Source organism: Peromyscus eremicus, chromosome 8a (assembly GCF_949786415.1).
Source record: "Peromyscus eremicus chromosome 8a, PerEre_H2_v1, whole genome shotgun sequence".
NCBI classification, from domain to species: Eukaryota; Metazoa; Chordata; class Mammalia; order Rodentia; family Cricetidae; genus Peromyscus; species Peromyscus eremicus.
The window spans coordinates 84,397,743-84,424,623 of record NC_081423.1 but is presented as its reverse complement, the minus strand read 5'-3'; the positions used below and the strand labels follow the sequence as shown (position 1 = coordinate 84,424,623).

At 51.5% G+C, this 26,881-nt stretch overlaps 1 protein-coding gene across 1 annotated transcript; it reads left to right on the top strand.

The window, feature by feature from the left end:
• The first annotated feature begins 289 nt into the window (after positions 1 to 289).
• On the top strand, positions 290 to 26,071 carry Mpp2 (MAGUK p55 scaffold protein 2). Its single transcript, XM_059269749.1, has 12 exons — positions 290 to 386; positions 4,878 to 4,996; positions 19,399 to 19,551; positions 19,708 to 19,857; positions 20,230 to 20,457; positions 21,279 to 21,410; positions 21,523 to 21,628; positions 21,741 to 21,809; positions 22,035 to 22,196; positions 22,934 to 23,136; positions 23,520 to 23,648; positions 24,711 to 26,071. Exons 1-12 carry the CDS (start codon positions 356 to 358, stop codon positions 24,885 to 24,887), a joined length of 1,659 nt encoding a protein of 552 aa, XP_059125732.1. The 5' UTR covers positions 290 to 355; the 3' UTR covers positions 24,888 to 26,071.
• Positions 26,072 to 26,881: the final 810 nt, after the last annotated feature.

Sequence of the window (26,881 nt, the reverse complement as noted above, 5' to 3'; positions counted from 1 at the left end):
TCATGTCCAGTGAGAAATACTTTTTTTTTTTAATAGTCACAAAACCTAGGTTTTCACTATAGCTCTCCTACCAGCTTTGGGGCCTTGGGGGAAAACTAATTAACCTCTTTGGTCCTTCCTGTCTCTCCCACCTCTGAGAAGGGGCATGCTATCTGCTCTTCTTACCTTCCAGGGCACATGGGGTCATTCTTGTAATCGAATCCCCCATTTCTGGGTAATGCTCTCTTCCTCCCATGGCTGTTCCTGAAGAGGATACCCTTCCTGGTGTCTCACCTCCCTGGCTTTGCCTTGTAACGTCTCATCCTCTTCTCTCCCACTCTAGGAGACTGACTTCAGAGTCCTCACTGGCCTCAGCATGCCAGTTGCCGCCACCAACTCCGAGTCTGGTAAGAAGAGGGTAAAGCTGTCAGCCTACCCCAGTGGTTCCGAGGGGGCTGGGCAGGGATAAGGGGGTGGGGGCAGCAGTAGTGACTGGGCACTTTCACACCGCTGCCCCATCATGCCACACTCAGTCACTCAGCCCTTCGTTCAGGCTGCCTTCTCCCTGGGGTAAAATAGAGCAGCATAAGACCTGAGCTTGCTCCAGGGAGCGCTGGATATGTTGCACAGCTCACCTGCCTGAGGGCTAGGGTGCCTGCTCCAGTAATGGCACACACTGCAGCTGGACAGGAATGGCAGGGAAGTGCCCCTGGATGTGGCTGGGGAATCTGGGATTTGGAGGCTAGTACAGGTTGAAGGGACTGAGAAGTCCATAGTACATTTTGCCTACTGGAGGTTGCAGGGCAGGCCGAGGAGTAAATAGACAAAAATCCCGGGTGGGGATGTTTGCACAAGGTGCTGTAGGTGTTACAGCCTTAGAGTACCCAGGCTGCAAAAGCCCAGGATGAAGCTGGGAACTGCCTTGCCCAAACTTCTGGAAGAGTTGATGTGATACTTCAAGGCTCTGAGAGGGAGAACTCATTGCTGTGAGGAGTTTTCTCAGTCACTCCGCTGTGGTGGTGGCGGTGGCTGGTTGTTATGGCATTGACCTGTAAGTCAGCCATCTTCCTTTGAGGACTGAGATAAAGTGGCAGGATGGGATTGACGTTTTTAATTTTGCTCCTAGATCCTCCAGACTCTGGAGACAGCAGTGGCCCTCACCCATTTGCATCCGTGCCCCAAAGTCTACACCTCACTCCAGGGGTTCCTGAGCCCTTGAGTGTTTTCTGAGACCCACCAGAATTAGGTTCCTTGTCTAGAGGTTCTGAAAGGGCTCTGGCTACAGCTGTGAGATGCCCTGAAAGGTCGGAATTCTTCACAGTGGATCCTGCTCCTTCTGCAAGACATTCCAGGTCCCCACTTTGGATAGAACAAATCCTTGTCCTTACCTTCTGAGAAAATGAAAATTGCTGTGTGCCAGCCAGAACCTAGGCTGTGACCCCTTTGCTGTTCCTCCCCACCCAGGAAAGGCTCTTTCTCCGTGCCATGGAATGTCCCACAGCTTCTTGGAGGGCTCAGATTTTTCTCCTGCCCCCTGGCGTCTCCCCCTGCTCCAGTCCACAGCAAGCCCGCTCTAAAGCTGCTTAGGAATGAATGAGACCCATCCCTGAGCCTGTGATTAAAAGGCTCTCATCTGGGGTTGCCAAGTAAACCTATTAACAGTGACCCACAGGGCTGCACAGGGAGAAGGTCCCCAGCTGCAGGCCACTTGGTGGGGGCTCACAGGGTGGGGAGTCCATGCCTATGGGCGTGGCCTGAGTTGTCAAACACCTCCTGGTGCCCTGTTCCCCTAGAGGTAGTGCTGTGGACTGTTATTTGCTTCTGTACCCAAAGGAAGAAATACCATGTGCGTCCGTTTCCTAGCCAGCTCTCTGTTGACATCTCAGCCTCAAAATCTAAGGGTACATCCTGCCCCTTATCACTTGGTGGCCATTGTACTTCCCGTGGGTCCGACAGAGACACAGCTGTGCCCCTCATCTGAGGTCAGGCTCCCCTCCCACTTCCCCTTGTTTCCATGGAGACATTCTCTGCAAAGGTGAAGCTAACAAGTCCCTCCTCCATCCTTTCCCTATGGATCAAAATGGCCCTTGTTATTATGGGAGGGCCCACGGGAGGGCCCATCCTTACTTTAGTTAGGGAGAGTTTGGGAGCCATGTGAGTGATGTCACACACAGGATGGGAGTTTAGACATCTTGTGTTCATTTACAACCCTCCCCCCCCACCCGCCCATTGTTTCTTCTTTCTTCACCCGGCTCACTCCTTTCCTTGAATCAAGGTGAGGATGTGGGCCTGCATTCAGATGGAGCTGTCCCTTTAAATATCTCTGCCATCCCTGGGTTACTGTCCGGGTGTGTGTGTGTGTGTAATCCTGCCTGCTGCCATGGCAACCAGGGGTGCAAGGCGACCTGGTGCCATTCCTCTGGGAATGGCTGGCTGAAGGTGGTGGCAATGGCAGCAGCAATGCCCTGGCAGGGGCCTCATGGATAAACATGTGTGCACATGGGGTACAGGGCCAGGGTAGTTACTAAGGCCCTCCCTCTTGCTCACTTTTATTCTTGCTGCATAAATGGGCCCTCACCTTTTCCCTCCCCCGGTTATAAGGTGCCTGCCTTGCTCCAGGGCATCACCTCCCTCACTTGATGGATAATGATGCCAAAAGGGAGAAGCTACTGTTAAGATGGACTCAAGGTCCGGGTCCTTTACTGTCCCATGGCTACCACCGTTCTGTCTCTCCGTCCACCCACTGTCCACACTGTGCTCGGGTGGATGATGGCATTTGAGGTTAAGATATTTGCCTCTTGTCAAAATGGTATTACTGCCTTCCTGCATCTACCAGGGAGAGGGCCTAGAGCTGTTCTTGAGGGCTTTCTTCGGTTGAGGGGGTTACTGTAAAGAAGCTAGCCTGGAGTCGGGGGAGAGGATGAAGGTCAGAGGGTGCAGCGCAGGAGCAGGTGGGAATCAGCATCAGGTGAAGTAGAGGAGGGACATCCGTAAGATAGAGGTGCGAAAGCAAGCTGGCAGTCAAGCTCTGCCGGCCACCCCAGTCCTGAGGGGCTTACCCAAGTCTCTCAAGCCCGATCTCATTGCCACCTCCTTACCTGCACGGGCGACACTAAGTGACAGGGATCAGGCCAGTTTAGGATGACTCTCTCCTGCCACCGCCCTCCTCCCACCCATTACCGCCCCCTCCTCACCAGTAGGCGGGCTTTGGCCAATCAACAAGGCGGTCCAGGAGGCGGAGCCTTGCTATTGGCTGATCCTGCAGCGCTCCAGGGGTCCCGCCTTCTTTAGCTCAGCCCGCGTCTGGCTAGGAAGGCGCCGCCGACCTCGCGGGAGACTGTTCCAGGATTGCCAAGGGGTCGCCATGGCCTGCAGCCCAGGCAGTGGGGCTTCCTTGGAGGGGATTTCCCTGGGCTCCTCTGAAGAGGCAGAGCTCCGCAGGGAAGGTAGGAAGAGGTGGGGTTGAGAGGCCAGGGCAGGGCCACTCACCCTTTAATTGACCCTCTCATAGTGGGCTCTGGGGCACCTGGGCAGCGGCGCTCTTAGGGGAGATCTGGGAGCCCGCACCGGCCAGACGAGCTGGTCTGGCAGAGGGCATCACTCCCCTCTCCCCCAGGCTCAGTCCCCCAACCCCGATATCTGGTCGTCAGTGAGCAGGACTGGAGACTGTGGACATTTGGCAGAATGGGAAGGGCTCTGACTTGGCTTCTTTGAAAGCCCAAGAAGGATCTTGTCCGTCTCTGGTCATTGCGACGTCCAGGCCTAGAAAGGAAGGGTCTGGAGGCAGCCTCGGCTGTTGTTTATGGAGAAGATGGGGAAGAGGAGCGGGAAAGAGACGGGGGCTCAGGAGCCCTAAGCCATCCTCTCCAAGCTCCAGTTTTAGGGCTCCCTCCTGCCCACCCTCACTCTTTGGAGGAGGGGAGCTCTGACAAGAGTGTTGAGAGGTGCCAGGGAGCCTGTTTCCCCACTCCCCCCTCCTCCAGGGTTTGGATGCTGTTATGCAGATGTAGGCGTGGGTGGCACAGTAATGATACCCCCTGCCCATCTTTGCTCCCAGCTGGGCACACTGCTTTTTTTCTTCCTACAACCCCCTGGAGTTCCCGCCCACCTTCACACGGGAGTGAAGACAGCCTCCACCCCATGTCTCAGAGGCCCGTTTCAGGTGTGCTGATGTCCTTGGTTATGTCTCATCCCAGGCTGAGAGTGTTCATCCCTGGGATGATGTGGTTTTTGACCTCTGCCCTTGGTACCCACAGCCGTTCCTGGGTGCTTCTTTCTCCAGCCCTTGCTAGTATTCCAAGCTTCAGTTTTGACTTTTTATCCTGCATTAATTTCTAAAGAATGATGTCTGTCAGAGCGGAGGGAAAAACGGAGGCTCGGGACAGTGGTTTGCGCAGCAGCACACTAAGATGGTGGCGTGTCGCTTAGACCGGTGCTGCGTTGGTTGTGGCCTTCCGCAGCGCTGCCCGCTTGACTCTGCTTGGACTTGGGGACCTGCTCCAAACACTGTCTTACCCCCGAGCCTGCCAGCTACAGGTGGTTGAGTCCTCATGTTTCAACCCAGCTAGAGGTTGAGTGGGAAGTCTGGTTTTTTTTGGTGCTGGGCAGAATCTGGAAATGGGACACCTGCTCCTGCTCCTTGGTCTGATTCCTGCTCCTTGTAGCCTCCTACTTGCCTAGGCTGGCATTACCTAGCGTGGAAAAAAAGGTCAAGAAAACTGTTGCCTGCCCTGGGATCTCTGCCTGAGGCATACAAGGGTTTGGGTGTCTGGGCGAGGAGAGTAGGAAGCGCTGCTAGGTGTCTTGTGTGGGGCTGAGATGATGGGAGGGAGGGTTTGTGCTGGATTTTGGTCTTCTGTGCCCAGCTGATACTCAGCATCTCACTGCCCTTCCCCCAGCCATGCAGCAAGTCTTGGACAACCTGGGATCCCTTCCCAATGCCACTGGGGCTGCGGAACTGGACCTGATCTTCCTTCGAGGCATAATGGAAAGTCCCATAGTCAGATCCCTGGCTAAGGTATGATGTATCAGGGAGGTGGGTGGTGTACCCGGGAGTCTCAGGGGACCCTAGGAATGGGGCAGGTAGCAGAAGGAGCCACCTGAAAGGGGTGGAAGGATATCATGCCTGAGTAATGAACCTGAGGGACCAGGTAGAGGAACTTCTATGGCACCCGGCTGCACCTGTCTGGGGAGAGGTGTGTGTGTGGGGGGACGGACATCCATCTGGCTGAGAGAAGAACCTGCCTGTGTGTTGGAATCTCCAGATTGGTCCTGTCCACTTCTCTGCCTTTGTGGGTTTGTACATGTGTGTCAGGTAGGGGCAGACTCAGTAAAAGAGAAAATTATAAGAATTTTGTAATGGCATTTTAGGAGCACAGAGGACAGGTGCCTACCTGAACCTCTTGGGGGCAGCGGAGGCCTCTTGAAGGAAGGATGAAGAGAGGGGCAGGCATCTGGGGCCACAGGAAGAGAGCTGGGGCAGAAACATCAAGGTGAGAGGTAGTTGGAAGTGTGAAGCTGGGGCCTCAGGTGCGAGACAAGGAGAGTGAACTGTGAAGATGGTGGCAGGTTGTGGAGGTACTGGGGATCATGCCTGCGGGCTCAGACATTGTCCCTCAAGTATCAAGCAAGCTTTGTACATTTTAGGCCAGAAGGGACAGTGGCGTAGGTGTTCAGGAGCCCCCACTCTGGCAGCCACATGGAGGATGGCATGAAGGATTTCAGAGACCAGCTAAAGACCATGTGGTAGTCAGAGCTAAGAGGAGCCTGGTGCTGAGATGGCATGGGGTGGGACATAGTGGGGTACCCAAAGTTCCACCATAAGCAGAGGAGGCTGGTGTTGACTTTAGCAGAGAGGGCACAACAGTAAAGAAGAGCATCTTCTCTTGTGGGGAAGGAGGTGCCCCTGGGCTGGGCTGGAGGCAAGGCTGGGCATGCTGGGAAGTCAGCCTGATCACTGGGAAATCTGAGTAAAGGGAGGCATTCCTTTCCTGTGATTCAAGGGTCCAGGCTTGAGCAGGGGATCCGAAGCCAAGTTTGACCAGTCACTGAAGTGGAGAGAATCTAGTGAACAGGGAGGGACCCAGACAGTCCATGGCAGGCTGATTTCCCAGGGTGGGATGATGACTCAATCCCTAGACAAAGAGGAAGAAGAAGGTGCCTTTGATCCAGGTCCCCACTGTAGGTGGATCCATGAATGAAAGCTGAGACTGACTTGGATAGCATGACTTCTGGGGCCCAGGCTGGGAGGAAGCAAAGAGGCAGGGAGAAAACCCAGGTGAAGGTTGGGGATTTCTCCAAGGGTACACAATAGTTGGGGAGTGGCAGGGGTGTAGAGATGGAAGAGAAGGCCAAGGTCAGAAAGGGAGGTAGGAAGTGAAATATTTCCTAGGAGGGCAGGCAGTTCTGGGGGTTGGCATGGCCATACAGGGTGTGGCTGCTACAGATGAGTCTGTTGTTTAGGGGCATTAAAGAGGTCCTGGAGGAGCCGGGCGGGTGGTGGCACACACCTTTAATCCCAGGGAGGCAGAGGCAGGTGAATCTCTGTGAGTTCCAGGCCATCCTGGTCTACAGAGTGAGTTCCAGGACAGGCTCCAAAGCTACACAGAGAAACCCTGTCTCGGGAGAAAAAAACAACAAACAACAACAACAACAAAAAAAAAACCCCAACCAACCAAACAAACCAAAAACCAAAAAAGAGGTCCTGGAGGGGAAGGCTATCGTGAGGGCGGGCGTGGCTACATGCACCTGGGAATCCTAGGCAATGGCGAGTGATAGGGGAATGAGACCAAGGCAGTCAACACAGGGTCTTCACAAAGGAATGGTGGGGAGGATGGAAGGACAGAGAGGAAGGACAGAGAGGTGGTGGGTTTTCTTTTGTCTTTTCTTTGTGTGTGTGTGTGTGTGTGTGTGTGTGTGTGTGTGTGTGTGTATGTGTGTAACCAAGAGATTGAAGTTGGGTGTCTTCCTCAATCATTTTTCTACCCTATTTTTTGAGACAGAATTTCTCATTGATCTTGGAGGTCACCAACTGGGTAGACTGGCTGAATAGCAAACCCAGGGAACCTGCACGGCCTGGCTTTTACCTGGGTGCTGGAGATCCAAACTTAGGACCTTATGCTTGAACAGCAAACATTTTACCACCTGAGCCATCTCTCCAGCCTCAGGGGGTAGGTTTCCTATAAGGCTTTGTGGGGACCCTGTCACAGGATGGTGGTAGTCTTGGTGTAGTGTGTGGAGGCGATTAGGTCCTCTTGGAAGGAGAGAGAGGCTGTGTTCCAGGAACACACCAGGTATATGTTATTGTCCATGTGCATAGGAAGCTGAGGCAGGAGAACTATGAGTTTGATAGCTTGGGTGACATAGTAAAGCCCTGTGAAGAACAAAACAAGACCCAGACATGATGACACATCCCTTTAATCCCAGCGCTTGGGATGTAGAGGCCTGAGCAGCAGGAGTTCAAGGTCAGCCTCAGAGAGTTGGAGGTCAGTCTGAGCTGCGTGAAATACTGTCTCCAGAAATCACAAAAAGAAAACACTCAAAGCAGAGAAAAACAAACAACCAAAACACAAAAAAGAGCAGATGATTAAAAGGTCTAAGAAATTCCGGGGAAGAGAAAACGTGATTGGAGGGAACAGGGGAAAGGCAGGTTGCTCTTTGCATTCCTTGGACATTGAAGATAACTTTTTTTTTTTTTTTTTAAAGCAAGAAACCACGCATGCCTGTAGTGCTAGCTGCTAGCTACTCTGGAGACTGAGGCAGGAAGATTGCTTGAGCTCAGTGCAGGGCAAGCCTGGGCAACACAGTGAGACCCTGTCTCTTAGAAGAGGAGGGAGGAATTATTGGTGTTTCAAGTGTTGAGCACATAAGCTCCAGGCGGGCAGGAAGGTTTGTCTGCCTGGATGACCACTGTGTCTTCAGAGCCTAAAACAGTGTTTGGTGCATGATTGGTTTTTACTGAATATTTGTTGAGTGGATAAATAGAAAATATTGAAGAAAATAATGTAACCACGCTCCAAACACCCGTTTCCATAACATTAGTACTGAGACTACTTATTTTGGCTTTTCTGCTTTCTTTTTAAACCCTTTAAAAATATTTTGTGTGTATGTGTGTCTGTCTGTGTGAATATATGCTACATATGTGTGGGTATCCGCAGAGGCCAGAAGAGGGCCTTAGATTCCCCTGGAGCTGGAGTTATAGGGGGTTGTGAACCATTGATGTAGGTGCTGGGAACCGAACTTGCCTCAGCAGAAGCAAGAAGTGCTCTTAACTGCTGAGCCCTCTCTCCAGCTCTTACTCATTCCTTTGAGGAAATAAAAATGTTGTTTGTTACAATTTGCTCCCCCCTCCTTCTCATTTCTACTGCTGTCCTTTCCCAAGAGTAAACACTGGTGATGTCATTTCCCAGAATATTCGCTATCCTCGTCTGTACATGGGCTTAGCCACTAATAATATGCCCTTGTTGTACATGTCTTTAAATTTCCCATAAATGGAACGATAGTATAATCTGCTTCTGCCTTTGAAATTTCTAGTTCATGTAGGGAGTAAAGTTGTTGGTCTAAGTATGAATAAAGATGGTGAGCGTCATTTGAACCGTTGTGCGCTAACTGTGATGTGTCGAGTGCAGAGGCTCCTTTCCCAGAGACGAGAGCGGTGGTGTGGCTTTCGCCCTGAAAAGGGCAGCACTGTTGTGAGTGTTCTTATGTCCTTGTGTTTCTGCACAAATGTGGGGGTTTCTCCGGGGTGGACTTGGCAGTGGAAGTGCTGAACGCGTGAAGTTTCAGCCTCAGCGTCGTGTAACCTTCCAAAGCTCAATTCAGGGTTGTATGGGTCAGGCCACATCTTCTGTGGGTCAGAGAGTCAGGGCTGGGTGGTACTCAGCTTCCTTCAAAGTGTGACTTCCTTCACTCATTTCCCTGATGGCCTTGCCTAAGCACTTGACAGATCTCCAGAGAGGGGTTGCTGGTTCTGTCACTCATTCCTTCCTTCCTTCCTTCCTTCCTTCCTTCCTTCCTTCCTTCATTCATTCATTTTTTCACTCATCTATTTAGCAGCTATCTACTGGATACCCAGCATGCACCAGGTACGGCACCGAGAATAACAGCAGATAAACCAGAGATAGTTTGTTCTTCTGATAGCACCCAAGTCTGACTTCCTCTTACTGGGTCTCACAATACCTCAGTCCCAGAGGCCCACACACAGCCTAGCTGATAAGTTACCAATGTACTGAATCAGACTGAAAGAGAGTCCTCCCTCTAGAAATGTTTGGAGCATAAGCAGGTCAGATTGTCCTTCCAGAAAATTCTGGGCATGATTCTCAATGCAGAGAACACTCAGAAGATAGCGAGGCTATTTGTTCAACTCTGAGACCGACCTCACCTGAGAGGACAGTATGCTAAGGGCATCTAGTGACTTCTCTCATTTGGTTCTGAAACAAACAGGGAAGGAATCTCCCAGAAGGACTTGGGAATAGTAAACCTCTCCTACCTCAGTGTGGGCGATCCTGTGGACGGCCACTGCTCATCAAAAGTCAACACAGGCCCTCTCTTTACTTTCCAACATGGGCTTGCTTTGGACAATGGGACCCACTTCTTACCAGCTTCAATGATTACATAGCCATAGATGAATTTGTGAATCAATAGACAATATACTTGGATTAAAAATCCAGCTGCAAGATCTTGGTTCTCCTGAAGAAGTAGCCCAGAGCTCCCAATGGATTCGGGTTAAACTGTAGTAGTTAGTAACCTGTCTCCTTCCTTTGCCTTTGAGGAGTTGGACTTGACTCTTGTCTCTGAAGCTATGACAGACATGTGGGAGGGTCTGGGATGGGTAGAGCTGGGGCCAGGGATGGGGTACCTGAGGGAGCAAACCCAGGGAATTAAAAGTTCTGGGGGCAAGCTTGGCAGGCAGCTCCTAAGTCCAAGGGCTGGCTGTGGGTAGCAGGTGGGCCGACATCTGGGGGGCTGACGTGGATCCAGCAACAGGTGTTCCAATGGCGGCCAACGCCGAGGTGAGAAATCCAGGGCGAATGGTATTTAGAAACCAGTAAAGTTGCTAACGGCAGGGCTCACCTGCCTGCAGGGAGGCACGGGAAAACGGTATTTGAACTACTCCACGTGATGAAGTACAGAGAGCAGCGGTTGAAGTCAGAAGACCCCCTGGCTGGCTTTTGGGGGGTCACAATAGCTAAAGAGAGAAAGCATTTGTTCTAAATCACAGTTTCAGGGCAGTCTGTCCCGGCAGGGAAGGCATGGCAGAGTTCCTGAGGGCAGGGAGAGCATGTGGTGGAGCTTCATCACGTCACTGAGGACCAGGAACCAGAGCGCAGCTGGAACTAGGGGCTGGGCTGTAACTTTCAATGGACGGTTCCCTGGTGTCTTGTTTCTGTCAGATAGGTAGGTCTACCCCGTAAAGGTTCCACAGCCCTCCTAAGTAGTGCCACCAGGAAGAGGACAAGCTTTCAAAAACATGAGCCCATGGGAGGCATTTCAGGTTCAAACCCTATGGTGTAGTAGTACATCTGTTGATCTTCGTGGACGTCAGTTGTTTCTTCTGAGAAGTGAGGAGAGTGACACCCGTTTGGTAGGAGTGTCAAACCGATGTGGTGGTGGTTATGGACGTGGAAGTGTTCCTATGGTATGGTGTTGGCCATGAGCCTGAAGTTCCTCAGAAGGCTTTCTCCTGTGGTTAGGCTACCGTGAGTGAGCTGGTTGAACAAGCGGGGGCTCTAGAACAATGAAGGTACAGGGAAGCCGATAAGATTGGAGCCTTGACAAGGGTGTGTGGTAAGGGGAAGGCGTGGCATCGGGGAGCTCAGCAAACCAGTTAGCTTTTGCTACACCCCAAACTACAATGTGCTGTGGTTTAATTTTCGTGGTTTTGTGGGTAGGTTGGGTGGCTTTTCTGGGCTGGGCTTGCTCACCTGTGTGAGCTGGGTGGTCTAAGGTGGCCTCACCCACAACTGCTGTCTCAGCTCAAAAGGCTGCAGTGCCTGAGGTGACTGGAACTCTCTCCATATAGTTTCTCAGCCTGTAGGAGGGTGGCCCCGTCCTCCCCACACAGTGGTTTCTCCACCGACGGAAGACAAAGTCCAGATCATAGACGCTGCCAAGTCTCTGACTGCTCGCGTGACATTTGCTAATGTCCCAAAAGCCAAAGCAAATCACCGTTGCTAAACCCTGATTGAAGAGTTCTGGAACACTGCTCTCTGGCACTTGCTTCAGTTCCTGAGTTTAATTATGAGCCCAGAGTTCAAAGGAGAATTCCGTCCTTTGCTGAGATCAGAACACTTGGAGTGAGAGGGTGGAGGAGTTTTGCAGGGAGATGGCTGTGGTGGTTCCACGGTTGCAGCCCACTGTTGGCTCTGCCTCAGGAGTTGGCGGAACCAGGCTAACAGTCACTCCTCTCTTGTCAACTGGCCATGTCCCTGACCCCAGTTTCTGGACCCTGCATTGAGGGTGTGTGTGAGTCACCGAGTCTTAGGTAGCTTAGGCTGGCCTTGAACTCACTATGTGGCAGAGATGACTTTGAATTCCTGCTTGGACTTCCCCAGTGCTGGGATTCGAAGCATGCACCACTGTGCCTTGTTACATTATGCTAGGGATCCCCATGGCTCCCTTCACTCTAGGCAAGCTCTCTACCAGTTGAACTCCATCCCAGGCCATGTTGAGGATGATTTTGAGATCAAAATGATACATGCGGTTACCATGGACATTCAAATTGCTTTCCTGGGTCCCAGGTCCAGTGCCTCTAATAATTGTGTGTACATCAATCACTTCTACAGAAAATAAGAAGAAATCTTTGGGGGGTTGGAGAGATGGCTCAGCAGTTAAGAGCACCTGCTGCTCTTGCAGAGGACCCTGGTTTGGTTCCTAGAACCCATACGACGACAGTTCACAACCACATGTAACTCCAGTTCCAGGCTACTCAACACTTACCTGGCTGCCGTAGGCACCAGGCACAAACATGGTGTGAATACAAACATGAAGACAAACTACTAACAGATATAAAGTTTAAAAATCATTCCTAGCCGGGCGGCTGCGGTGGTGCATTTTTAATCCCAGTACTCGGGAGGCAGAGGCAAGTGGATCTCTGTAAGTCTGAGTCCAGCCTGGTCTTCAGAGTGAGTTCCAGGACAGCCAGGGCTACATGGAGAAACCCTGCCTTGAAAAAAACAAGCACAAAAAAAATTTCTAGTAAAATAATACTGAATGAAAAGTAGTAGGTAAAATTTCACTCAGTAAGTAAATTTTCATAATAAAGTGTAAACAAAATAGAACCCCAAACTAGGCCCCTAGGATTTTACATATATAGCTTGATTCTCTTTTTTTTTTTTAAGGTAAAAATAGCTACAAATTATATTCACTTTAGGACTGTGTAGAATCCATACAGATGTAATAAAACTTACACAGGAAGCTAGGGAATCATGAATGCAGGCAATGGAGATGTGGTAGGTGGGGCCTGTGTTTAGATAGAGAATATCGTCGATTAACTTCCAAGACACTGCATAAACCAATTATGAAAACACATTATAAACTCAGCATTGTGAAGGCAACTGAGTCCCTAAGGCCTCCAGAAGTTGGCAATTGTGATGGAGGCTGAGAGTGTTCAGCATTGGTGAGCTAGCTGTTTTTCAGCTCTCCCAAATGTTTGCTTTGTATTTAATGGTTCCATATTCAGAGTTTTCTCTGGGCTGTGGAAGCTGAGCTTGGGACTGCCCATGGGTAAGATTTCAGGCAGAAGCCATAAGAATAGAGATGGAGTAGCTTTTAATGGGGTTAGGGGTTATTGTATTAGTCAGAGCTCTCTAAAGGAAAAAAAAAACTGGTAGAATGAATGGAATATATACATCACACACACACACACACACACACACACACACACACACACACACACACACACACACACACTATTTATTAGAGGGGCTTAGAGGCTATGACGGGTAGTCCAACAATGACTGTCTCCTGATGGAAAAGTTCAAGACTCTAGTAGTTCAGTCCATGAGACTGGATATCTCGGCCATTGCAATCTGGTGCTGGAGTCCTAGGGAATTCCTAAAGAGCTGGGTCTGCATTGGAATCCTGAAGAAGCAGAGTCTAACACCAGTGAAGGAATGCCTCAGCAAGAGGGTAGATGGACTTGCCAGCAAGAGTGAGGGCAAGCAGGCAAAAAAGTGAAGGCTTCTTTCTCCCAAATCCTTTTCTATGGGCTGCCACCAGGAGGTGTGGTCCAGACTGAGGGTGGGCCTTTCCACCTCAAATGATCTAACCAAGAAAGTTTCTCAGCCTGGCGGTGGTGGCGCACGCCTTTAATCCCAGCACTCGGGAGGCAGAGCCAGGTGGATCTCTGTGAGTTCGAGGCCAGCCTGGTCTACAGAGTGAGATCCAGGACAAGTACCTCTGGGGGAGCGGGGAGAAAGAAAGAAAGTTCTTCACATCCAAGTGCCCAGCTGCTTAAGTTTTGGTTGATTCTAGATGCAGTCAGTCTGTCAACCAAGAATAGCCATCACAGTCATTACGTCCAAGAAGGCAGGTGAGTTGCTGGGGAGGTGCCTGGTTCCCTTCTTGGTCAAGTTAGTCTCTTCAGCCGGCTTGTCCTGCCTCCATCCATGCTGCAGAGGATGCCAACGCCCAAAGGAGCAACTTCTCAGGTGCCCGAGCCAGATACCCCGGTCAGAGCTGGATCCCATTAGCCAAAGAGCTGCTTTTGGGGCGAGGTGCTCACATTCCTGGTGCCCCCATTCCTGGTGCCCCCATGCCTTTGTTCTTTCTTGCGACTCATATTCCCAGCATGCCTTGGGCAGAGACGTGATCCAGAGCCAGGCAAGCTTCTGTCTCTCTCTCAGGCTACATGGACTGTGCTCTGGGGGTGTTCACCCCTTACAGGCTTGTTTCTGACCCTGAATACGACTCTTGTGTCCCGTCCATGGCCTAGTCCCCCTTAGCAGGAACATTGCCAAGCCAAGAGGAAGATGGACAGTTCAGGTGGTCATGTTGGGTGCTGTTCGCTGTCCTGTTTGGGGAAGAGAAAGGGAAATGCCTGCTGTATACCAGGCATTTCGTCTGTTCCCTTCACTCCTCGTTATGTTTATGAGATGTTATTAAGGTCTCATTTCAGAAGACTGACTCCAGCAAATTGTCCTCTGGCCTCTACATGCACTCTGTGGCATGCTCCCCTCAATAAGTAAAATGTAATAAAATAAGTAAATGTAATAAGAACAATTAAAATCTCCTTGTATGAAGCTGGGTTTGGTGGCTGGCTCATGCATGCCTGTAATCCCAGGATTTAGGGAACTGAGGGGGGAGGGTCACATGAGGCTGAGAGTTTAAGACCACCATGGTGACATATTGGGAACTTCACCCCCAAAACAACCAAACAAAACTTCCCTATCTTGTGGGCTTAAAAGACATCGTGGAATTAAAAAACAAAAAAATGTACCCAGAGCCGTTATCCATCTCTCAGCTCACTTCAGTATGAGGTAATTTACAATCTGGCTTCATCCACACCTCCACCTGCTTCCCTCTCTCCTGAAGGGAATCTCAGGTGTAATCAACTTCATCTCAGTATGCATAGCAAAGATAAGGATTCCCCCCCTTCCTGCCTCCCACCCACCCTCCTTCCTTCCTTCCTTCCTCTCTCTGGAGAGGGTTTCTCTGTGTAGTCCTGGCTGCCTTGGATCTCGCTCTGTCGACCAGGCTGGTCTCGAACTCAAAAGATCCACCTGCTTCTGCCTCCTGAGTGCTGGGATTAAAGGCATGTGCTCACATGCCTAGCTGAAGATTTTTTTTTTAAGTAATAACACTACTATTATCACATGTAAAAAAATGAAACAATAACTTATGTGTTATATGTGTATTATTATTATTATTATTATTATTTGTGTGTGTGTGTGTACTTTTTTGTTGTTTTTCAAGACAGGGGTTTTTTTTTGTGTGTGTGTGTGTAGCCTTGGCTGTCCTAGAACTAGCTATGTAGACCAGGCTGGCCTTGAACTCACAGAGATCCGCCTGCCTCTGCCTACTAAAGTGCTGGGATTAAAGGCGTGCGCCACCACCACCCGCTGGTGTATGGCCACCAGGCCAGAGGTGGGTGTCTTATGTATTTTCTTGGTCTTTCCCCACCTTTCCTTCTTTTAAAGATGCATTTATTTTTAGTTCTGTGTATGTGTGAGTCCCTGCATATACGTACATGCAACATGTTTGTACCTGGTGCTCAAGGAGCTAGAAGAAGAAAGCACTGGACTTCCTGAAACTGGATTTAGAAGCAGTCCTGAGCCACCATGTAGATGCTGGGAAGCAAACCAGGGTCCTCTGCAGGAGCAGCCAGTGCGCTCAACTGCTGAGCTCTCTCTCTGGCCCCTCCTGTTTTTAGACAGGGTCTCTCACAGATGCCAAAGCTCTTCAGTTGGGCCAGGCCGGCTAGCCAATGAGCTGCAGGAATCTGTGATATCCCATCCCCACCTCACCGGCTGGTATCTCGTCCCCAGCCCACCACAGGCACACCCTCTGATTCCACCTTTTAATGCTTGTCTTGGGCATCTGACTTCAGGTCCTCATACTTGCAAAGCATGGAACCTTACGGACAGCCATCTCCCAGCCAAATATTGTGCAGTTTTAATAAACAGCATTGAGTCATCCTGAGAGTCATTTTCGGAGATATCAAGGTAGATCCACAATTCACACCATACATCAGAATAAACTACAAGCAGACTAGAGACCTAAATGTGAAAGTGTGAACCCTAGAAGAAAATAGATCTGTATATAGGAATAGCCCCCCCCACCCTCAAAATTCAGATGCATGAAAGATTAATAAGTTCAGCCATAATAAATATATATATATATTTTTGCAAAGCCAAACTGCCATAAGCAGAATCCAAAGATACATGACAAGCTAGAGGAAAATAATTTGCAAAAGATGTCACAAATAAAGGGCTAATCTTCTCAATATAGAGAGAACATTTAAAAATGGGAAAAGGAAAAAAATCAAATAGAAAAATTGGCAAAAGACGTGAACAGACAGTTCACACAAGAAGATACACAGATGGTCTTTAAACATACGAAGAGATGCTTGGCTGCACCCATAATAAGCAAAATGCAAATTAAGCCCCACTGACAGATCATTTCTCATCGGAGTGACTGGCAGGCATTCAGAAGTCTGATTAGTACTGGGAGGAGCTTGGGGACATTTCACACGTGATGCTGGTGACTGCCGCGCCACAGGATCTAAGACATCTGCTTGACCCACCAGACTTCTAGCCATGGGTGCAGGATCTCCAGATAGAGAGCACTGTGCCATGGTTATTTCCCACAGCCTTATTGCAACAGCAAAATATTAGAAACGACCTAAATATTCAGAGACTGGTTGAGTGAGTTATCGGACTCCAGATGTGCAGTCGAGTCTTGCAGTCATTAAAAGAGTAATAGCAGCCGGGCGGTGGTGGCGCACGCCTTTAATCCCAGCACTCGGGAGGCAGAGCCGGGCGGATCTCTGTGAGTTCGAGGCCAGCCTGGGCTACCAAGTGAGTTCCAGGAGAGGCACAAAGCTACACAGAGAAACCCTGTCTCGAAAAACCAAAAAAAAAAAAAAAAAAAAAAAAAAAAAAGAGTAATAGCAATAGAAGGAAATCTCCATGTGGTGTGGGGTGGTATCTAGAGAGAAGTGTTGGGTTGGAAACCCAGATAACAGCTGGGTGTCGTGACACGTCTTTAATCGCAGCACTTGGGAGGCAGAGGCAGGAGGATCTCTGCGAGTTCACATAGCAAGTTCAGGCCAGCCTAGGCTACATAGTGAGACCCTGTCTCAAATAAATAAAACAAAACAAAACAAAACAAGCAACAACAACAACAACAACAAAACAAACAAACAAAAAACAGGGCTGGAGAGATGGCTCAGAAGTTAAGAGCACTGGCTGCAATTCCAGAGGACCCAGGTGTGATCCCAGCACCCACATGGCAGCTCACAACCATCTGTAACTGCAGTTCCAGGGGATCCAACGCCCTTTTCTGGTCTCTATGGGCACCGCATGTACATGGTGCACAGACATACTTACACGCAAAACATACACATAGAATAAAAAAATGAATAAAATCTAAAAATAAAAATCCCAAACAAATAAAAAAGAGAAAGACAAGAAATATGCCAGGCAGTGGTGACACACGTTCCAGGCCAGCCAAGGCTACATAGCAAGACCTTGTTTCAAAAAACCCAAAACAAACAAAAAACAACGCCCCCCCCCCAAAAAAAAAGAAAAGACCAAAGAGAGCTCTGGTAATCTTGATTTCCACTTAGTTGATCTGAAGGACGGAGCAAAAAGTTAAGTGATTGGGAAATGACTTCTCACTGAGGGAGAAGGGTGGAGAAAGATAAGGGCGATCATGCAGACTTATCTTTTTTTTCTTTCCCTTTCTTCCTTCCTTCTTTCCTTCCTTCCTTCCTTCCTTCCTTCCTTCCTTCTTTCCTTCCTTCCTGCCTTCCTTCCTTTCTTTGAGACAGAGTTTCTCTGTGTTGCCTTGGCTGTCCCAGAACTCACTCTGTAGACCAGGCTGGCCTTGAACTCAGAGATCCACCTGCCTCTGCCTCCCGAGAGCTGAGACTAAAGGTGTGCACCACCACCGCCCAGCTCTGTAGAGTTTTCTTAGTGGAAACTATCAATATTGACAAGGAAGGAAACGGGGCACAGAGACCAGTGAGACGACTTAGGGGTCAAAGCGCTGACCTCGCAAACGTGGTGGCCCGAGTTTGATCCCTGGAAACCATGTAAACGTGGAAAGAGAGAGCCAGCTCCATGAAGCTGGCCTCTGGCCTCCACATGTGTGCTGTGGCAGACTTGCATGCTCACACACACACACACACACACACACACACACTCCACAGTAATAAAATACAATTTAAAAACAAACGGCACACAAGGAGCGTCAAGTACCGAGAGCCAGTCTTGGTTTCTAAATTCTGTTACCTAACAAAGAACTCAGTGTTCCCTGGAGAAGTGGCTGGTTCCAGACCTGGGTTCGGGAAAGCAGTAGTTGGTGAGCCTGTATGGAAACGGAAGTGGGTGCTCTCGGACGGATGGGACCATGTCGCCAGGCCCCAGGTGTGGACGGGTTTCCCTTGGAGAAAACGAAGCAGTGAAGAGGCTGCCGGAGCTGCATGCCGTGGCACACATCTGTAATTCTGCACTTGGAGGCCAAGGCAGGAATGTTGGAATTTGAGAACAGCCTGGGATACATAGCAAGGCCCTTTCTAAAAAAACAATAAGCCCCAAACCACACCCAAACCCCAAACAAACAAAAGAGATAGTAATGGCGATAGAGAAAACGTGATGTGTATGTGTGGGTGTGCGTGCTACAGCATGCACGTGGAGGCTAGAGGACAATTCTGTGAAGTCATTTCTCTCCTTCCACCTGTATGTGGGCTCCGGGGGACAGACTCGGTTTGACAAGCTTGAGTGACAAGCGTATGTTTTGAGACAGTTACTCACTGAGTCTGAAACTGGACTAGCTGGCTAGCCAGCTTTTTATCTCCCTGTGATATTGTTCCCGGTCCTGGTCACCCCAAGCACAGGTGTTACAGATGTGTGCCGTTATAACCAGCTTTTTCATGGATGGTAGGGATTTGGAACCAGGTCCTTATTCTGGAACATAAAACATTTAACTCAGGAGCTAGTGCACCACATATTTTGTAATTTTGTTTCTTAGTTTAGGTAATTAGAAAAAAAATTTTCTGGTCCCATGAATTGATTTCTTGCCCCTAACCCACAAGAAACACTGAGCCTAGAGACCCATGTTCAAGTCCCTGAGAAAGTTCCTTTACCTCTATGGAACTCCATCTGATCTTGGGCTGCAAGATGTCTGAGGTCCCATTAGACCATGATGTTGACCCCATATACTTACATTATCTTGAGAGATGGGGACAGTTTGATGATTTTTGGTGAGCATGTGAGTCAAGAGAATGGAAACAGAAGTCTGTCTTTTGGATTGTCCCATCCATAATCTGAGTCTTTTTTTTAAAAAATTATTTTTGTTTTATGTGCATTGGTGTTTTGTCTGCATGTATGTCTGTGTGAGGGTATCTGATCTTGGAGTTACAGACAGTTGTGAACTGCCATGTGGGTGCTGGGAATTGAACCCAGGTCCTCTGGAAGAAGAGCCAAAGCTTTTAACTGTGGAGCCATCTCTCCAGCCCTTGTAAATAGGGTCTCAATTATCATTTGCTGGAGAAAGGAAAACAAAGTACACATAAGTGTGTGTGTGTGTGTGTGTGTGTGTGTGTGTGTGTCTTGCATAGCTGAAGTGGGACCTAGAGTGATGTTCGGAGTGGGGTTTAAGGATTAGGGGCTTGGAGCCAGAGGAGGGGTGCTTTTGGGCATCCCAGGACTCCTGGGTCTGACCGGCCTCACCTGTACTGCTTCTTCCACACCCCAGGCCCACGAGCGGCTGGAGGAGACGAAGTTGGAGGCCGTTCGGGATAACAACCTGGAGCTGGTGCAGGAGATCCTCCGGGACCTGGCGCAGCTGGCAGAGCAGAGCAGCACCGCCGCAGAGCTGGCGTGCATCCTCCAGGAGCCTCACTTCCAGGTTCCTGCTGTTGGCTGCTGCGCGTGTGTGCGTGCATGCGTGTGTGTGTGTGTGTGTGTGTGTGTGTGTGTGTGTGTGTGTGGTGGTGTGGGGGTGCGGTGGCAATTTCCTAGTTGGGAAGCCAGCACCGTGCATTTCCCCATTGTCCCTTTTCAGTCCCTCCTGGAGACACATGACTCAGTGGCCTCAAAGACCTATGAGACACCACCCCCCAGCCCTGGTCTAGACCCCACGTTCAGCAATCAGCCGGTACCTCCTGATGCGGTTCGCATGGTGGGCATCCGCAAGACGGCGGGAGAACATCTGGTGAGCATGGGAGGCTGGTGGGAGAGGGGCCCGAGAGTCGCCAATGGGAAAGGAGAAGGGCAGGTAGACGTTGAAGACTAAGCCCAGGTTGGCCCAGGGAGGACCTGCATAGACGTAGGAGCTATACAAGAGTGAGTGTACACACACACACACACACACACACACACACACACACACACACACATTCCCTCAGAATCCTCTCCAGGCTGTGGCTGTAAGTGGAGAATTGGGACAAGATTTGGAGATTTTTTGAGTGGGGAAGAGGGCGGGACAGGAATGGGAGGGCCACCGGGAGCCACATTTGAATACTCCTGAGAGTATTTTACAGCAGAGAACGGGGTAGCCTTACCACCCACCCCTTTCATCCCTCAGGGCGTGACGTTCCGAGTGGAGGGTGGTGAGCTGGTGATCGCTCGCATTCTGCACGGGGGCATGGTGGCTCAGCAAGGCCTGCTGCACGTGGGTGACATCATCAAGGAAGTGAATGGGCAGCCGGTGGGCAGCGATCCCCGGGCACTTCAGGAGCTCTTGCGCAGCGCCAGTGGCAGCGTCATCCTCAAGATCCTGCCCAGCTACCAGGAACCCCACCTGCCCCGACAGGTGGGCCTGTCTCCCCGAACCCTACCCAGCTCGAGGCCCAAGAGATGGCCGGGCCTCTTAGCTGTGGCTCTCAGGTCTCTGGAAGCCGGTCCACGCTAGGCTGTTCATCTAAGGCACAGAGGCAGCAGGACCTCCAGGCTGAGGGCGCTCGTTACCGCCACACAGTCTCCGAGTGTGGCACTTAGAAGCACACACTGATTTGTCTTACGTGTAGGCATTACTCATGCACGTACGCAAGGGATAGGTGAGCTTCTATGGCTCGGAAGTCCTACCTGAGTGTGCAAGAGATCGTGTTGAGTGTCCTGAGTGTGCAAAGAGATGCAGTGATCTTGGTGGTCTTTGCACCCGTGTGTGTGTGTGTGTGTGTGTGTGTGTGTGTGTGTGTGTACAAAGACCTCACCCTGCAGGCCTGTGTAAGGTGGGATCGTCACCTGCCCTCGTAGCTGCTTCCTTATTGGTGGATTGTGAAGCTGTTCACCTCAGCCTCCTCTTCGGCTTTTGCACCCTCGGAGCTCTGTCCTGGAAGGTGGAAGGAAGAATACAGGGTTAGGTGACAGCGACCCCGACCTGGGTATCTGCTTCCTTTTTCCTGGGGCCCGACCCAGCCTCGGGCACTTTCTCAATTGCTAAATCTAAATCTCTTCATTCCACTTGCCGAGAGGAGTACCAGGAAGGCGGGGTAGGCAGGGGTAGGCAGGCCTGGGGCATTACTCCTCCAGGGAGGGGGAGTGGCAGGGAGGGGTGGATGGTCTGCCAGGCACCCTTCCAGTGGACACGCTCTCTGTTCCTTCTCTTGACTCTTCCCAAATCCCTGGGCTCAGGTATTTGTCAAATGCCACTTCGATTATGACCCTGCCCGAGACAGCCTCATACCCTGCAAGGAAGCGGGCTTGCGCTTCAACGCCGGGGACTTGCTCCAGATTGTAAACCAAGATGACGCCAATTGGTGGCAGGTGAGCCCTGGGCACTCCTACAGGGTCTCCAAGTACGGTAGTGGGGCAGAAGAGGTGGGGTGCTGGGAAGGGCCCCCTTACCCAGGCAGGTCTTTGGCATGGGTCCTTTCAGGCGTGCCACGTTGAAGGGGGCAGCGCCGGGCTCATCCCCAGCCAGTTGTTGGAGGAAAAGCGGAAAGCATTTGTGAAGCGGGACCTGGAACTGACCCCGACCTCGGGTAGGACTCTCCCCCCCCACCCCACCCCCGTCCCCGTCCCCATCCCCACCTCAGGCCCCAATATAAGACCGGGAGTGGCCCGGTTTGCTTACTCACTTGTCCTTGTGGCCAGGGACCCTATGTGGCAGCCTTTCAGGAAAGAAAAAGAAGCGAATGATGTATTTGACTACCAAGAATGCAGGTGGGTATGAGTTCCTGTCCCGGTTGTCTAATATGTCACATCTCTTCTCCTCACAAAGTGACCTGTGGGTCTGCTCTGCCTGTGATTCTGCCAGCCTCGTTCCTAGGCCTGCCCAATTGCTCCGTTTCCCAGGCCTCAAGCACTTTTACCCTTGATGCGTTCTGAGAGCCCCTTTCCGACCCCCATGGGGCAGCCTGGTGAGCAGTGCCATCTCTCTATGCCCAGAGTTTGACCGCCACGAACTGCTCATTTATGAGGAGGTGGCCCGCATGCCCCCATTCCGCCGGAAAACCCTGGTGTTGATTGGTGCGCAGGGTGTGGGCCGGCGCAGCCTGAAAAACAAGCTCATTCTGTGGGATCCGGACCGCTACGGTACCACAGTGCCCTGTGAGTGGGGGCCGTGAAGCGGGAGGTGGGAGGGTGGATGGGTGTAGGGCAAAGAGAAAGGAGGGATGGTGGTGGAGGTATGCTAAATAGCACTGAGCCGGGGTGAATGAGCATCTTCAGGGACACCAGGTCTGGCGGTTTCTTTGGGTGAGAGCCGTGTGGTGTGCGCCCTCTGTGGGTGGATAATGGGAACTGCAGGCTCAGGATCTGGTCAAGGGGCTGGCTTTATTTCAGGATTTCTTCCCTCAAGTTTTACTTGCAAAAAGGCTTGAAAAAAAAAAAAAAAAAAGTGAGTGTCTACCTTGGGATCTGGTGGAACAGGGTTGAACTGTGTGTGGCCTTATGGCAGACAGAGCTTTTAATCTAAGTGATGGGACAGCAGGAGGTGAAGGTGGGTGATGGTGGTTCCTGGAGGCAGAAACAAGAACTTTAAGCACAGATTTCTTGACCCTCGCTGGGTGGCTTTGGGATGCTCATCCCCACTTCCTGAGCCTCTGATACCATCACTGCACATGGGGTTGGGCTAGCTGTTCTCTGAAGGTCCTCCCAGACAAGTGTCTTGCACATGCACACCAGTGGTGAAGGTGAGGGTAGGTGTGTATGAAGTCTTGAGTTCTGAGGAGATGGAGGGCATGCTGTGCCTCTAGGGCTGAGATCATGCAACCCACACGGAGCCCACCTATGTATATTTAAAGTGGGGTGGCTTGCCTGACTAGTGAGCCATGCTTCCCCTCCAGACACATCCCGGAGGCCCAAGGACTCGGAACGGGAAGGGCAGGGCTACAGCTTTGTGTCTCGTGGGGAGATGGAAGCCGACATCCGTGCGGGGCGCTACCTGGAACATGGCGAGTATGAGGGCAACCTGTATGGCACACGTATCGACTCCATCCGGGGCGTGGTTGCCTCCGGCAAGGTGTGCGTGCTGGATGTCAACCCCCAGGTACTGTCTGTCTCCCTTTCGTGTCTGTCCGGGACCCCTACCCACACTCTGCTCCCCTCAGCAACCCCTGAGTGCCTCCTAGTGCTCACATTCTCCTCAGCGATTACTGGGGATCCAACCCGCCTAGATCCCTTCTCCAACTTTCTAGAGCCCCCCCCCCCCCCCCAGCCTCCTTCAGGCAGTCTCTCAGGTGCCCACGCTGTCACCCACACATCTTCCCATTGTGTGAAGATATGTGCTCCCGGGGTTGGGGATTTAGCTCAGTGGTAGAGCACTTGCCTAGCAAGCTCAAGGCCCTGGGTTTGGTCCTCAGCTCCAGGAAAAAAAAAAAAAAAAAAAAAAAAAAAAAACATATGTGCTCCCTGCCTCTTCTTTCCCTGCAGGCAGTGAAGGCCCTGAGGACAGCTGAATTTGTCCCTTATGTGGTATTCATTGAGGCCCCCGACTTTGAGACCCTGCGAGCCATGAACCGGGCCGCACTGGAGAGTGGCGTGTCCACGAAACAGCTCACGGTGAGGAGATCAGAGTAGCCGTGGGAGGGTTTGCTGGTCGCCTGGGGTGGTGGGACTCAGAGAGGTACAACTTTTGGTCAATGATTTGTACATCTGAAGAGAGGAAAGGCTGAGAAAGGAACACAGTGCCCAGCGTCTCAGATGGAGCCAGGGTCACAGAACTTTGACCCCAGGCCTAGGATGGAGTACACTCTTTGGAGGGCCAGTGGGAAATCTGTGGAACAGACATGGCCAGGGGAAACTTCTGGAGGAAACTTGGACCTTGATACAGCATTCCCCCAGGAATAGGGTCTGCTGAGCTCTAATCTCAAGGTTCTTCCTGCCTGATACTACAGCTCCTCTGCTCCACAGAGGCTATCTGGGCTGGGCTTGCATCCTCTGATGACCTGATGCCAACTCTAGGCACCATGGCCCTAGCAACAGATGTGGCCAGAGCCTCTGGGACGCGGCTGCCCTTAGCTTCGTCGTTCCAGATGGAGGGAAGAAAGGGAGGGAGGGAGGGAGGGAGGGAACTTCCTTTAGGTCTGGGGTGGAAATTGTTCGTTTGTGGAATCATCCTGGTACCAGGTAAGTTCTGATGCCACTTCATAGCTGTGGCGAGGGGGCTTGGTGAGACCGAAGCCCTGGCTGGAGTCAGGCAGATCCCTGAGCCATCGACTCACAGTGACCTCTTTGTATCTGAGCTTTGTGTTATTAATGGGAGAAAATTGATCCTCCTGTGTGGAGCTGTGGTGAAGAGCCTGTGGGCTGATGAGTGATTAGTGCCCTACTTGTCACTACAGCTCTCCCTCCCTCCCTCCCTCCTTCCCTCCCTCCCTCCCTCCATTCCTTCATTCCTCCCTTCCTCCCTCCCTCCCTCCCTCCCTCCCTCCCTCCATTCCTCCCTCCCTCCCTCCCTCCCTCCCTCCCTCCCTCCCTTTCATCCAAGCTTGATGCAGGAGCACAGTCTTGTGGGGCACAGGGACTCTATACCACTGTGGCTGGGCTTTGGGGTGAGGTAGGCAGGTTGCAGACCCCTCTGGTGAGTTGGTGGCACTGACCGAAGCCCTTTGTGCGGGGCAGGAGGCGGATCTGAGGCGGACCGTGGAGGAGAGCAGCCGCATCCAGAGGGGATATGGGCACTACTTTGACCTCAGTCTGGTCAACAGCAACCTGGAGAGGACCTTTCGTGAGCTCCAGGCTGCCATGGAGAAGCTTCGAACAGAGCCCCAGTGGGTGCCTGTCAGCTGGGTGTACTGAGCCCTGCTCTGGACCTTGTTCCCTGCCTGGTTGGGAATCCATCCTTCACCCCACCTATGACACTCCCCTACCCCCGAAAATGATCTTCATCCCTCCATCTCTGGTTTTGCCCTGGATCACAGATCCCAGCAGGGGCTGGCTTCAGTACAGAGGTGTTCACTGCCAGGGAGGCGGGTGTTCATGGGGTACCTCTGTACCCAGGTGCTGCCCACTCCCGATGTCCACCGGCCACCAGACATCCCTCTCTAAGGGTCAGGCTGTGTCCAGGAGCATCTCAGAGTCACTGTAATGCTCAGTCTAGAGAGGAGTGGAGCTGCTTGGGGCCTTGTGGTCAGTAGGTCGATGACCCTGCCAGCCTTTTCTCCTCTGGCCACACCCACCCTGTTCCTTGGCCCCTCCCACCCTTCACTATATCTAGTCCTTGGATCAGCCTTGGGCTGTTCTCATGTGGTCAGACCACTGGTAACTAGGCAGACCTGGACAGTAGTGTCAGTCTGGGCCATTTTAGAGGCTGGGGGAGCCCCGTCGTGAACCAGCTGTAGCAACTGGTAACACAGGCCTCAGATACTCGAGGAGCAAACGTAACCTGGTCCCTCCCTTATTCCCAGCTTCTCACTGCCAAAGTCTCTCCACGGACTCTCTCAATGTGTCCCTCTTTTATAAATCCTGCTCCCCAAACAGTGTGACTGGCTTAGCCTAGGTTGGGAATAGGGCCTAGAAAGCTGAACCTTCTGTTGTTGGGACCAACAGCACTCCAGGATCCCCAGCCCACACCAGGCTTCGTTCGCTTCCGGCTGGTCTCTGGATGATGTGGGAGGCTCACTGGCATTAGGGCTGACACGATTGGGCCTGAGGGAAAGGAGACTGTGCGTCAGGGCTTGGAAACAGACAGATTAGCTTCGGTAGCACTTGCCACACAACTCCAGGGGGTGCCATTGGCACTCCAGGCTGGGCAGTGTGTGGCTCTGCCCGCTGTGGTGCTGGTCCCTGTTTCTGGTCTTGGGGGGTGTGTTGTACGTGCATGTGCATATGCACGGATTTGGTTTGGTTTGAGGGGAGGCAGAGGACTGTTTTCTCTTGGAGGTGGCTCTTTGAGGTCCCTTTAGAGGTTCCCCTCAGCCTGCCATTTCTTACAAGCCCCTACTCCAGACCCCAGAGCCTGGGCCTTCTCTGCTCCCCTGTTGTCCCCTGTTGTCCCCTGTTGTCCCCTACCCTAAGTACCAGCCTTTAGTCCTCGGAGAGGGTGATTTTTGTAAAATAGGATAATCCTTTTAAGAACTCTGTCCTTGACATCTGGAGACATCTCATCCTGCATCTTTCTTGAGGAGGCCCCTGTCCTGTCAGGGGACCCCCAGCACCCCCACCCTGTGCCTCCCAGTTCTCCTGAGTGTCAGTCTTGGCTGGAATGTCAGCCCGAGCTGGCCCCTGAACCACTGTGTGCCCATTTCCTAGGGGAGGGGAGGGAGGGAGGGAGAATAAACAGAATATTTATTACAAATGCTAGAAATATATTTATTATATTAGGAATCTCATTTGCATCGGCATTGGATATGTAAATGAGACTAGAGGTGGCCTTGCCCACCGCTGCTCATTTGCATAGCTCTGCCTCGCTCTGTGCAGACATCTTCCCAGCTTTGTTTCCCTTTACTCAAGGTCCTTTTCTCCAGCTCAGCATCTTGCTGTGACCCTGACCCTTACTTAGTGGGAGAGAAATGTCCCTGCTTACTTTCCTACTTTCCAGTTCCATCCTCCCCTGGAGGCCGAGTGTGTAGGGTCAGAGCAGTCCCTGATCCCTCTTGATTTACCCACAAAGCCCTCTGACCAAAAGACCATGGCCTCCGATAGAGATTTGGTGGGCACCATGCTGGAGCGTTGGTACCATCCTTCCGTCTGGATACCCAGCGTGGTAGAAAACCTCACCTCTTCCCTAGCCACGTGCAAGGGCAGGGCTGGGCCCCTCCTCTCTGAACAGCCTCCTACCTCTCCCACTGAGC